At 42.2% G+C, this 14,638-nt stretch overlaps 1 protein-coding gene across 1 annotated transcript in view; it reads left to right on the top strand.

Moving 5' to 3' along the window:
* ATP13A4 (ATPase 13A4) overlaps positions 1-8,178 on the top strand; it is a 138,848-nt gene extending 130,670 nt beyond the window's left edge. The window contains exons 34-35 of the mRNA XM_008705149.2: positions 2,235-2,315; positions 7,730-8,178. Coding sequence (XP_008703371.2) covers positions 2,235-2,315; positions 7,730-7,942 — 294 coding nt within the window. The 3' untranslated portion in view covers positions 7,943-8,178. The remainder of the gene's footprint in view (positions 1-2,234; positions 2,316-7,729) is intronic.
* The last annotated feature ends 6,460 nt before the right edge of the window (positions 8,179-14,638 follow it).

The raw sequence follows: 14,638 nt of genomic DNA on the forward strand, positions 1-14,638 counted from the left end.
GGTACATTTTAGAAAGTGAGTATGCAGGCAAGAAAATTGTAACATTATTCACTATACCCTTCCGTCTTTGAAACTTAATATATTATAAATGTGCATTGACTGATTTATGAAGTTTATTTTAAATGGAGTCATGCTGTTTTATAACTTAGTTATCACTCATTTTTAAAGAAATTGCATGAATTTTTTTAATAGCGAATATATTCACACAGTTTAGAATTCAAAAGTTAGAAACTCTATATCCTCCTATCCTTTTTCCCCAGCTGCCAGGTACCCTCTCTGGAGGCAACTGATGACACCACTTTCTTTTATATACTTTCAGGCATATTTTATACATATGCATACACACATATATATCATTTTTGCACAAATAGTAGCAGACTATTACATTTGTCCAGGTCCTCTGAGCTGGAGACGGCAAGGTGAGACGAGATGTGTAAGCAAGTTTTGGAGGAACTGCCCATAAGGGAAAGAACATTAAGAAGCCAGAAAAGGAGGGGGAGGGTCCCACACTAATATGGCGGTCTGACCTCCATGAAGGAGGGAGAGAGGTAAGGAGGACCAGATGAGTAGGGTTTCACACTGCAGGGCAGTTCTTTTTTTTTTTTTTTTAATTCTTTTTTTTTGGGGGGGGGAGATTTCATTTATTCACTTGAGAGAGAGTGAATGAGAGAGGCGGGGGAGAGCACGAGCCCAGTGGGGAGGGGCACAGGGAGAGGAAGAAGCAGACTCCCCTCTGAGCAGGGAGCCCAATGTGGGGCTCGATCCCAGGACCCGGGGATCATGACCTGAGCCAAAGGCAGGTGCTGAACCGACTGAGTCACCCAGGTGCCCCAGCTGCAGGGTGGTTCTAAGAAAGCCCAACTACAGTTGCCCATCAGAGGTGTCTATTGTCTCACAAGAATGAGTGCAGTGAGAAGATCGGCCATCCTCAGTTATTAGCTATGAGCAACCCATGGGAAGTGTGGCCTCAGGGTGAATGTGGTAGAAGATTCCAAGGGCAGCACCGGAGCGCCTGCCTCTTATTCTCCCAGTAAGACACCTGCATGGAGCATGTTCATGGCCGCCCCAACCACATGCATGATTCCTCACCTTGTTCTTTCATGAGACAGTGTATTTTGCTAATTGTTCCATAGCAGTACATAAAGCTTCCTCATTCGTTATTCATGCTAATATATTTTTTTCAATATACATCTATGTACCATAATTTATCTGTAGTCCCCTATTGATAGACATTTAGGTTGCTTCCAATGTTTTGCTATTACAAACAAAGCTGAAATGAAATAACCTTATACATACATCATTTCAGGCATGTACAAATATGTCTCTAGGATAAATTCCTGGAAATGGTTTTGAACTTTTGATTTTAATAACATTGCCCTCCACAGAGTTGTACCAGTTTTTAATCCCCCGGTGTAGAAGGCAGTGTATGAAGCAGAGCCGGGTCCAGCAGTGTGCCCTTGGCTTCATTTCATTCATCCATCCATCCGTTCCTTCACTTATCCAGCCAACCAGCCATTCAGGTTACATATCTATTATATAGATCAGGTGCCTGGGGAGGGAAAGGGAAAGATGCAGAGAAACTGGGGAAAAAGGCATGAAGTGCCAGCTTGATTTCAGCCCTGCTTGCTCCATCGCTGAGTACCCTCATCGTGGCACTGTCCATGCAGCTGTACACACAGTCCTGAAGGGGAAGCCCTGACTCGAGGCTCGAAAGCAGGGCCCAGCCGAGGGGAGATGTGGTACCATAGAGAAGAGGACAACACTGCCCATTGTGGAGGTTTGACACATGTACCCTCAGAGCCTCCTGGGAATAGGACCACATTCCTATATTCCCTTGCAAAAGCAAACAATGGAAGCAAACAAAAAGCACTTTTATCACATTTATCAAATTTTGATCAAATTTATTTTAGGAAATTTAGAAATTATAGGGGAACCAAAAAAATAAAAAGAAGAAGAAAAAAGATAAGAGAAAAAAAAGCCACAATCATAGTTTACGAATCACTGGAATCATTGGGTATAATCCTTCCACAGTGCTTGATACATGCATAAAATATATGTCTTATTATATGTATTATATATATTTATGGGTATCTAATATGTATACATGTAACATACACATAATGCATGTCTATTGCATGCATGATCTATAACCTATGAAAATGCACACTGTGGATATGTGAACATGTTTCTGGTGTTTGTCTTCAGACTAACGGTGATTCTCCATCTCCCACCAGCTGATCTGCACTCCTGTTATGTGGAGGGTTTACATCATCATTATGCTCGGCTCCAATTTCATCGTGTCCCTTGTTGTGGAGGTAAGTGTCCTGGGGCTGCTGCTCATTTGGGGCAGAGAGAGACAGGGCATTCTCTGGGTCTGAAAAAAGGAAAAACTCTAGTTGGAAAGACTGAGCAGTACAAGGGGCTCCCTTCCTCGGCCACACGAGTAATGGCACTTTCCCCTGGCAAGTTCCAAACAAGGTGTGTTTTCCCGTCTATAGAGTGGACCTGGAGAGAATGGAATTATGACGTCTAAGGTCCTGTTCATTTCTAAAATCCACAAGTAGAGAACCAACTCAATTCATTTTTTGAAATTAAATATGATTCATATGCTGTAAAATTCACCTTCTTAAAGTATGCAGTTCAGTGGGTTTTAGTATATTCATCGAGTTGTACAACCATCACCACTAATTCCAGAACATTCTCATCACTCCAGAAGAAATCCTGTACCCGTTGGCAGTTGCTCCTCATCCTCCCTTTCCCCTCCTTCACCCCTTGGCAGCCACTAATTTACTTTCTGTCTCTACGGATTTGCCTATTCCGGATATTTCACATAAAAGGAATCATATAATATATGGCCTTTTGTGTCTGGCTTTTTTCATTTAACAACTTCTATTACTTTTACTTCACAGATGGGAAATAAGATTCATAGTGAGCTTTTCCTGGGTTTTATTCTTCACCTCCCATTTGCTCTACTTCTCAATAAAATGAGTTTGTGCTCCCTCTTTCTTTGGCTATGTTGTTCACTCTCTCCTCCTTCCATGCTGTTAGACAAACTCTCCATTCTTCAAAGCCTACTGAAGAACAGGGGGCATCCTTAGAAATGGCATCCGTGTCAAAGGGCAGGTGAACATCAGGATTCAGTCTGTCCTCATTCTTAACTCCCGGTTGTAAATCTAGCCTTGTTCCGGGGTGGAGTGGGGGGGAATTCATGGTGGATAGAGAGTACCTGGAACCTGACTTCCCTGTAGAACCTTCCATTCTAGGCAGGGTAAAAACTACACAGAAGCTGGTGGCAGAACAGGGCATAGAATTAAGATACTGGAGCCTCTCCCTGTATGCAAAACCAGGGCCTCTCAAACTTAAATGGGCATCAGAGTCACCTGAAGGACTTGTTAAAACACAGGTCGTCCAGGCCTTTCCCTAGCTTTTCTGATTCAATGTCTGGAATAGGCACAAGTTTTTGTTTCTAACAGGTTGCCAGGTGATTCTGATACTGCTGGTTGAGAAACCATGCTGAGAAGTATCATCCTAGCCCGTATGGGTCTCCAAAGCCACCAGATTAATAAAAGAGCATCACATGTGTATCCTCATACCTAGTTGCAGAAGGGTGAACCTTGCCCTTTAAGGGGTAATCTTATGTATATATCTTGTCCCCAGCAGTGATCATATTATTTCCTCTGTCTAGTACATCTGCCCCCATGTCTGCATAATGAAATGCTATTCCATCCTCTATGGCACAGCTGTAGTACTAGCCTCTTTATGACTCTTTCCCAAAGCCTGATAGGTTAGGCAAGTAACAGTGGCTTAAACAATAAAGATATTTATTGATTCACTTAAGAAGATAGGAGATAAGTGGTTTCTGGACTGGTTTAGTAACTCAGTGGTATCACTGGGGATCATCAATCTTTTACTTTTCTGTCTCCCCATCTTTATATATTGGCCTTTCATGTTTGTGTGTATTGCTTATGTGTCCAGATCGCTTCCATGGAGCTGGGCAGTATCTCTGCTTTAATGCAGGAAGAACATGGAAGGAGAGGCACCAGCAAGCTTTTTCCCCTCAAGTATGAGCCTTCTATGAGGAAACAAAATAATTTCCTATAGCCACCCAGCAGACTCTTACGCCTCATTGCTTAAAACTGTGTCTTATTGTCATCCTGAGTAGAAAAGGATTCTGGGAAAGTGGGTCTATGCCAAAAAATGAGACAGATTGGCTTAGATTGTTTGTGAGTTTTTTCCTTTTAGGTAAGCAGGAAAAAGTTGGGGGGAATGTGCTTAGCAACAAAGGAGGAGGACTTCTCCAGCCTTTCCCCTAGCATTTCTGATTCAGTAGGCCTGGTGACAGGTGACAGGTAACTGAACAATGAAGTCTGCCATAATCCCCTAGTAAGAAGCTGTTCAACTGCCGCTTTATTTGCAGTTAAGAGCATAAGCCAGGGGCACCTGGGTGGCACAGCGGTTAAGCATCTGCCTTCGGCTCAGGGCGTGATCCTGGCGTTGTGGGATCGAGCCCCACATCAGTCTCCTCCGCTATGAGCCTGCTTCTTCCTCTCCCACTCCCTCTGCTTGTGTTCCCTCTCTCGCTGGTTGTCTCTATCTCTGTCAAATAAATAAATAAATAAATAAATAAATAAATAAATAAATAAATAAATAAAATCTTAAAAAAAAAAAAAAGAGCATAAGCCAGAAGTAGTCTACCTGGGTTTGAATCCTGGCTCCACCCTTTCTTGTTGCCTGACTCTGGACAACACCTGCTCTTCCACTTCTCTGTGTCTCTGTTTCTTCATCTGAAAAATAGTGATAATAAGAGTACCTTACCTCATAGGGCTACTGTGAGCATGAAACGTGAACACAGAAAAGCACATAGTAAATATTTGATAAATATAAACTATTATTATTATATTATCTCTTAGGGTACTTAGTATTTCTTACTTTGAATCTATCAATCATTCAGGCTTTCATTTGTTCATTTGCTCTTTCCACAAATATTTGTTGACCATATGCCATGTCCTAGGCCACAATGTGATGTGGATTCTGATGACCTTGTCCATTGCCCACAGTGTAAAGTGAGCAAGAGAACACATGCCACAGTTTTTTGTGTATAGGTTGTGTATGGATATAAACTGTGCTGGCAAGAACTCATCTCAGTACCTACAGTATCTAAAACCCTGATTTATTCTAATAGAAGCTGGAGAAAGTTTTGTCCAATTATTAAATGTAAGAAGTGATGCTGCTTGCCTGCCGCAGATGGAGAGGGTAATTTGATACTCATGAAAGATTAAGTTTCTCCTCTGTTTCTTGTGCTGAGTAAGAAATGGAGACAGGCGTGGATGTTTAGTGGGGGTTCCCAGCAGCTTTCTCACTGAGAAATAACACAGTGAGGTCCCGGCTCTCACCCCCAGGCTCTTCCACTGCTGTCCCCAGTTGTTTGAAGTTACCCTTCTCCTGCTGTCAGGAGGCACTCAGGAACAAACCAAAGCCCTTTGAGTCTGTGGTGAAGGCAGCTGTAATGGAGAATTATGGACACTAGGATTTCTTGCCTTATGAGGTGAGCCTAGCAGAGTACGTAAAGGCTCCCCAGATTGTCATGGATTCAGCAAGATGTTTTCCTCAGGTAGTTGTAGGTGTGTCTGACGGCAGATGCTAAAGATTCCTGGGATGGACACGCTAACTCCATACTCCCTGGCCAGCCTGTGACAGAGATGGTCCAGAGAGGTTTTGGGGGACAGGCATGAAGGATGGCTGGCCTCCTTTTGTATAGTCCTGAATATTGCCTGGGCCACTGAGAGGTCTAACCCTACTCCTAATCTTAGAGCGGCCCAGCAAACAGTTTTGAATGGAATCTTGTTCTTTGCTTTCTCATAACACAACTTCCAAGTGAAAAGCAAAGGAGGAGCTAACATGGATAGCTTTAATTCTCCTCCCTTCTTTTTTTTTTTATTACTTATGTGTGTAATGTGTGTGTATATATATATATATATATATATATATATATATGTGAATTATTTTAGTAGCCAATCTGAAGAGCTTGTGTGGTGAAGTTTGGTTTTTTTGTTTTTTAAGAAATAGTATTTCATAAAGGGGTTCTTTTTGTTTCTAGTTTACATTTAATTTACAATGTGACAGGACAGATCACTTCTCAGTGCTCTAGTTTCCCTTTCCAGAGCAGCAAAGTGATACAGGTCGTCATAATTATACATAATTCTAGAATTGCGAAAACACTCAGTGTGTGGTGTACAGCACTAAAGTCTGTGTGTGTGTCTGTGTTTTGCTTTGTTTCATTTGTTTTGTTTAAAACCTGCTAAGATTTCCCAGAGGTAAGTTAAATTTTAAGACCATTAATTGGATACCTATGATCCTGCCTTATTCCAGCTCTAAGGAGAACTACTGCTCTCTTGTTAATTAGGAAGGACAAAAAAAACGTTGGTATGGGGAAGTAGAATCACAAATCTGGCTAGATGAGCCCTGATGTTCGCAAGATACTCTCAAGATGGCTGTGTGGGTCTTTAACAGCCTGTTAGCAGGTGATCCATTTTCAGGGAACGATTCAGACTAGATGTACCCATTATTTCCATGGGCAATGGGAGTCAAATGCCAAAGATGGGTGGATTTTAGGAAAACTACTACTGTGGCAAAGCTCCTTATAGAATCCCATAGAATTGACTCTTCTGATTTAGTAAAGATACCATTGACAAACACCAAAATGAGTTTTAATTCTGTAGGACAGCAGGATTTTCATATTTTTCTTTTTGATTCTTTCACGATAACTTCTAAGATGTTAGCTTTTATGGCTAAATATGATAAAAATGAAAAATTAGCAAAATAACCTCTCATGCATTCTGTGTTGTAAGTTATAATTTGGGCTCTATTTGAGGCTCAGTCTAACTCACAAAATAAAATGGCAGTCTAAAATGTTTCCAAAGAGACATATCTTTTGTAAAAATCTTAAAAAATGTATTGCAATGAAATATTTGTAGGTGAAGGTCAGAGGCCACAGTCAACATAGTGCACAGCCATTTGTTAAATAGTTTAGAAGGGTGGTAAAGGGAGGCACCTATACCATGCCATGTCCTGCATTGTAAGGAGAGTTACATAGTCTTTATGACAAACATAACAGGAAGGAATTATTATTTCTGCTCACTGAGGCTCAGAGAAGGTAATTAAATTGCCCATAGTAGATGGGCAGATGTCAGAGCTGGAACTTGAATCCAGATCTGTCCAAGTCCAATATGGTGCATATTTCAACTTTACTGACCTATGTTCATAACTATGCACTTATATGCCAGGGCATACCAAAGCCACATCATACCCACGGCACATCTATCTGTAGGGTAATTCCATTTGGTCGTAAGTAATTTTAAATATCATTTGATATTAAATCAAATATAGGTGTGGTATGGAGAGGTCTGCAGAATTTGGATGATTTTAAATTGAACTTATATACAAGATTCAGAAGAAATTTCATCCTCGAGGCAGACTTCTTCAAGCTGTTTCCAGATTCTCGATACTATGTACCTCTTTCTTCTCCCAGAAGAGTTCCTTAAGTGGAAAAATTTGAGAGGCTGAGACCTAACCCATGAAACCACATTGGAATTGTTTGTGCAGGCCTCAAGTTTTTTGTCAAGCTGGATCTAAGCAGCCAATGTGGTCGTTCCTTCTTAGGGTCTATGGAGGGCCATAGCCTGGAAATATTTGACCTCTGATTGTAAAGAGTAACTCTTTTATTTTGCAGGAGGCCATCATTGAAAATCGAGCCCTGTGGATGACCTTCAAAAGGTGTTTTGGCTATCAGTCAAAAAGTCAGTATCGGATATGGCAGAGAGCCTTGGCAAATGACCCTAGTTGGCCACCGCTAAACCAAACATCCTACTCTGACATGCCAGGGTGTGGAGGGGGAGTGTCTTACAGCAATCCGGTGTTTGAGAGCAATGAAGAACAACTCTGAAGCCAGTGTGATATCCAAGTTAACAAAACATGGAAACAATGACAAAAGAGACCAGTTTCAGCGATTTTCAAGCAATGAGACTCTTCTAAAATCAGGTGGAGTTTTTGGAATCAAAAACCTATCCGATCATGGTGGCAAATTAAAATCTACTTGATGAAATACTTTCTACAGAGCACAACACTGCCCCAGAAGAGTGCTTTCCTCTTGGCTTCTGAAAATAGTTAGGGTGTTTAGTGAATCAAGAATGGGCCAAGGATGGCAATTGGCCAAGAGATTGGGAGGCTCATGGACAAGGAGAATATATAATCTTTCCTCTTAGATGACGTATTTTTTAAATGCGTTGAGAGAAAATAGTACTATGTGTAGTCATAGAATTGTAACATGTGAAAGATCACTTTTGAGTTCGTATTTCATTGATGAAAAACAAATGCATGGGAGCCATCACACCAATCTTCACTGTCCGGTTTCCTTTCCTTTGTAGTACTTTCAGAGTTGAGACAATGCCTGCTGCCTCTGGCCTTCCCCTACGTATTAGTAAGGATGGGCTAAGCTGATGCTGCAATTACAAACAACTCCCTTGTCTCAGTGGCTTAACACACAAGAGCTTCTTTCATGGTCCAGGTGACTCTGTAGACTAGCTTTCTTCACAGTACTGACTGCTTCAATGTGTTGGCCCCACTGACTGAAAATAAGGACTCCATGTTCACTGTGATGGGAAGGAAGAATCTGGACATCACGTAATGGCTTTCCACGGCCTCACCCCAAAAGCGGATGCATTTCTTCCACTACTTACATCTCATTCATCAGGGAGCTGGCAAAGAAGCTGGGAAGTACAGCCACCTGTGTTTAGGGCTGGTTTCATGGGCGTATGACCTGTGCAGTCACCTAAGGCCCCATGCTTAGAAGGGCCCCACCCTTATTTTAATGCTTTGCTGTTGCCATCTTGAAATCCCTAACTTTGAAATTCCCACATTTTCATTTTGGATTCAGCCCCACAAATGATATAGTTGGTCCAGCGTGTGTTCCTAGGAAAGAAAGGAAAGTAATACATATCAAAGAGCCCCGGCACTGTCCTCTAAGCTCTGCGTGCCCTGCCCCTGTGAAGATCTCATGTTTTAGGAACTCCACATCTCACATATCCAACTTCAGATATCTCCACTACTCTGCTCTATTATTTTTGAGAAAATTGGTCTTGTGCTACATTATATGTTATCATTGACATAAGTCTTTACACAATCTATACATTTCTTAAATCCGAGGCTTCAATTTTCCAAAAATAAAAATTGCCCTTATTTTTATCACTATTACAATTTTGTTATATTGGATTCATTTAGAATAGAAAACACCGAGGTTTCTGTTAGCTCAGCAGACAACTCTGAGTTCTAGGACAATATCCATAAATAGTATTTTAAAGTGAAAGCAAAACTTTCATTACAAACATCAAATCCTTAGTGAATGTTCTGGGCAGAGGGTGGGTCCCAGGCTGGCTTTTCTACTTCTTGATAGCATATGCAAGCATTCCCTTCCCTGGCTGAATTCCTGAGGATGGTTGGAGGCTCTATGGCTATAGATAATACTGGGAACATGATTTTTCTCAGCCATGAAAGTACCTTGTTGCCTCTGGTTTTAAAATAAGGTGTGAGGAATCATTTAAATAAGCTGCAGAAGAATCATTGTCTTCCTTGGTACAGAAAGAAATATTTCCTTTTACAAAGTTAGCCTCGGCAGTGATATGGTAGTTCCAAATGTCTTTTTCTAAGACTCATAGTTTACTCATTTTTCAGGAGTGGAGGGTTGTGGAAAGGGCAAGCCAGAGAGGGTCTACAACCTGGTGACGGGCAAGAGCAGCACGTGCATTCACACCTAGAAGAGTTCCTTACCAGAGGCTGTCACCTCCATTAGCTATTTGAATTGCATGATTCTCTCTGGACTCAGGCAAGGAAGGACTTATCATCTACTTTTACAGGTGAGAAAACTGAGATTCAGAGTAAGGCAAGCAGACCCAGGCCTTAGACACAGATCTTCTGAGCAAACCTTCTGTTGTTTCCAAATACCTCCTAATTACAAAGCTCCAGCAGGGCAGGGTGTTTGGGGTGATCTCACAGTCAAACAAAGAATGAGTTTCTTATTTGCCAGGTGGAAGGAGGCAACACTTTGCTAACACCAGGGCCTAATGTTCAAATGAATGCCAGTCATCCTGCCAGGCTTGGGCTAGAGGTATGTTCAAAACAAAACCAAACCAAAGCCCGTTAAGTATCTGTCTGAGACTCTGAGTTGCTCTTGACTTGGTCATAAGTGATTCAATCACTGAGGATTGAATCTAAAATCTTTGTCAAAAGGGACTTATTCTGAAGACTGTACTTGAAATTAACTATAACTTAGAGGTAGTGAGAAAATTATTAACTTGGAAAAGCAGGGTTGGCAGGGTATTGTCAAGGGATGTAAGAGTTGTTTTCAAATACTTGAAGGGTTTCCATGGGAGACAAGACTCCCACCTGTGCCAGGTGGCATGATCCGTGGGTAAAGGGCTTGGTGGGAATGGCTTCAGGCTGACACAAAGACCACTGTCCCAACAGCACAAATAGAAGTGGAATCTGGTGACCTCATGAAGTGTGTGCTCTGTGACACTGGAGGTGCAAGTGGATATTCAAAGACCAAGTAGAGATAGAAGTCAAGTATCAGATGGAATTCAATTACCATCAAGATCCCTTTCAGGCTTGATATGCACATATCTCAGTTTTATGCTATGATGTGAACCATTCATTGTCACTGCCCACATAGAATATCAGACTGCCTATTGTGGGGAGATGAGCTGTGGAGGACAGGATCCCAGGCCTGTGTGGCTTGCAGTGTGGACAAATGGGCTTGACTGCTCTGTGCCTTGGACGGTGGCTTTTGGTGGAGATAAGATTCTCGAAAATAGGTGCCCACTGATGGGTCTTGACTGCCAAACTGACAGCTGGGGAATACTTCTGATGTATGCATTTTCATAGAAAGAAAAGTTTGAAAATTTCAGTAAAAGACTGTGGGAGAGTACCCCAAACCTGGGGGCAGAGCTACTTGCACCCAATACGCTTATCTGACCAGCACTTGGAGGAGAAAAGGCACTCATCTGATCTAATTCATTTAAGAGGTTCACCAAATGTTCACTCCAAGGTACACAGCTCTGACCCACAGAGAGGAACCCTGGCTCTGGGCTCTTCTCACTAATCAAGTAATGATCTGAGAATGGAAGTATGTCTGTGCCGTCTGTGTCCTTATGAGCTCATACAAGTGTGCATGTACACGCTTGCAGATGTGATGACTGGGAAAGTGATTATTTATTCAGAACCTTGTATTTAGTTTATGCTGTAATAAATTATTCTTTACAAAAGAGGCAAATATAATCTATAATTCTGGTGTTCTAAAATCAATCTTTCTCCGTTATCGCAGTGGAGTTTTTCACTCTGGCTAATAAAATGGTGTGGTCTACTCCAGTAATGTTGAAGCAACGAAACATCTTTAAAAAGTTCCGGGCATTTCCTAACAGTATAGACACTATTATTCCCTGCTTTGTAACAGGGTACGACAGTCTACAAAATACTTTCATACTCATTCTCTTGTTTAAGCCTCATAACAATCACAGGAGGAAGACAGGGCAAGGATTGCTATCCTCCTTCTCTTGATGATACCAGACCCTCCAAAGTCTCAATAACTTGTCCAAGAGCAGACTGGAGCTAGAGCTGCATTCAGACGCAGAACTTCTACCAATGAGTTTCCTGCTCTGTCACTCTCCCACGTTGTTTCTCCTAGATGAAATGTTTGTAGCGCTGAAAAAAAAGGCAAGCAAGGCAAGGCAATATTCAATGGATTGCCATCACAAATGTAATTGCTTCCAGAAAGAGTTTTTAGTTCTCATAGAAGTTCCCTTGAATTTGGTCATCGATCACAGAAAAGGTCAACTCCCATAGCTGAAGAGTAAAATCACATAACCGGAGCCCTTTGAGTTTATTTCATGTCAGCAGATATAGCTCTGGTTTCTGACTTCAGTCTCCAGAAGCAGAAACCCGTATCGCTGCTTGAACTTTGCCTCTGCTTTGTACAGCAGTGTAGGGTCATATGAATTCTGTCTTGGCTTTGTTCTAAACTCACTTCCTTATGCAGTCAGTAGCTCACTCATTCTTGCCAGCACTCAGTAACTCACTCATTCCAGGAGTACAGGAACTTACTTTCTTAACTCAATACCTTTGCTCATGCTGCTTTCTCTTTGGAGGCGTCAATAATTATTACTCTCATCGCCACACACCCAAATCCCACCATTTCTCAAGACCCAATTAGAATGCCACCTGGTCTGCCAAGCCAGAAGGGAGATCTGTTTTGTCGACACACAGCTTACACTCCACATGTGCCTCTTCTGTGTGACAGACAGCTCTTTTTACCATGTATTATGGTCCCGTAGTGTTCTGACGTCTTCCAACTCTCGCTCAACCCCACTTTAACTAGGGAGCACATTCTGTGAGGGTGGGGACCAAGCCTGATTCATCTCATCTACCCACTCTGCACCTAGAACAGGGCAATGGTTGGGGCTCAGCAAGCAGCTGTGGCATGGTTGAATAAAAAATATAATCACTGGGATATTTTGTTGATTTATTTTTCTCCTTTGTGTTTGAACATCTGTTTTCTATTCAGTACAAAGAAGCTTGACCGAAACAATAGGACTGTGAATAAAAACAAAAAGTGGGAAGTATAGTGATTCCAACGTTGAACTTACTCAGTTTGGCTGTCCATTTTCATGGCGGGGTGCGGAGGTGTGCTGTGGAGTTACAACTGGGTACATGCTGCAAAGACTCTCTCAATAGTAGGGGACCCTAGAGGCGAATTTGTGTGCAGCTGCAAAGGCTCTCCCAGGAATATGCTCAATCCAAGGGGAGGGAAAATTGAGGCAAACAAACTTGTTTAAAAAACAAGCATTGGGTAATAAAGAACAAGGGAAAAGTTTGAGTACAACTGGGTGTGTATTTTTCTATCTGTTCTCTGGTTTCACCCTAACTTTAGGAACGTTTGCAAGGACTTGAGGAAGAGAAAGCTATGATGGAGAGAGAAGGGCAGAGAAAGAGAGGCCCATTCTGTGATCTGTGTGTCAGGGAGTGTAATGAAAGGAGGGCAGAGGGAATCCACCTGTGGCCTCTGTCACCTGGCAGTGATGTGATTGTGGGAGCACAGGCAAAAGATTCATGTTGCTGGTGGCTGATGGTATCATGCCGAGACACCATAGGTGACATGGACAGTCTGAGCATGTCTCCAAATGGCTAAAGGAGACAGAAAGTGGCTGAAGAGGATGGAATATGGCCAGGTAATACAGAGTGGCCATGCAGTCATAGAAGTCTGGAGTCCCTGGCAACCAAGCTCAGGGTTAGGCAAGGCCCACAGAAGCGTCAGACGGTAGCAGAGGTCATCCCAGAGTGGTAACCTGTGGTACATACAGCTAATCCAGGTTGCAGGAGGAGGGAGCATGCTGTAGGCAGGAGCCCTGGATGCAGCATGACTTGCTGGGGGCTTCTGTGGAACTTTTCAATGACTCAGGAGGGACTTCAGAGTGGTGGGCCTTCTATGATCCTGTTTCAGACTATTGTTCCAGGTTTATGTGACCAGGGAAACATAGATTATAAAGATAGGAAAGATTCCTCCCCATTAGGTGAATGCCAATTGGGTGAAAGTGCATACAGAAATATTTAGGGAGAAGACACTCTGAGAAAGCTCTGCAAAGCCCTAAGGCCACTCTCTCCCCAGGCTGCTTAGGGACAAAGCACAAGAAGAGGTGACTGCACAGCTGGCTGGATGCTCTTTCCTGAAAGCTGAGCCAGTTCTCGCCTTACCCAACACAAAGCTAGCCTTGAGAATTTGGTGAACTTGATAGTCTTAAGAATCTAGTCACCATCCATGACTAATTGAAAACCGGTTTGATCTGGGAGCAATTTCATAGGTTTGGATCCCCCCTAAATGGATTCTGGAAACTGATTTAGTCTGGATGCCAAGATTTGCAGTTGGGAAAGGCCAAATCTTTGTTATATGCCCGTACCTCACCATAGCATGGAGGGAAATTTCACAGGTTTCCCAAAGAAGAGTGGATGGCTCAGGCTAGCAGGAGTCTGGGCCTGCACCTGGGGCCTGTGTAAGGGCAGAGCTGGCTTTTGTTGGCACAGTAGTCATGCTAGCTGAAGTCATTGGCTCTCAGCCAGTGCCTCATGTCTGATGGCATTATCAGGAGCCACACAGAGCTTGGATAGATAAAGTCCATCTCCAACGCCCTTTTTGGCAGTGGCATATGTCAGTTAAGAGTAAAAGCTTAGGAGTCAGACAGGTCTGAGCTCTAATCCAGACTTTCCTGATTTGTGATTTGAGCAAATTAATCACTGCATCTTGGTTACCTTGACTATTGGCATGGGAATATTATTTGTTACTTTATTCATAACTGCAAAAATCAAAGAGAATTAAATATGGCAATAACTTCTTTTCCTTCATCTCTAAAGCTTTAAGGATTCTTAAGTCTTGGTCTTGCACAGAGTATAGCTATTTAATGTATGAATCAGTAAAGGAGTAGATAAAAGAATGCATAGATGAAGAATGAATGAACTAACGAACACATATAAACTTTTAGGAATTGAATGAGTGTAATTCAATTTTAATTAAATGTAATTATCCATGATTTACTAATTG

Source organism: Ursus maritimus, unplaced genomic scaffold (genome assembly GCF_017311325.1).
Source record: "Ursus maritimus isolate PB19 unplaced genomic scaffold, ASM1731132v1 scaffold_4, whole genome shotgun sequence".
In the NCBI taxonomy this organism is placed as follows: Eukaryota; Metazoa; Chordata; class Mammalia; order Carnivora; family Ursidae; genus Ursus; species Ursus maritimus.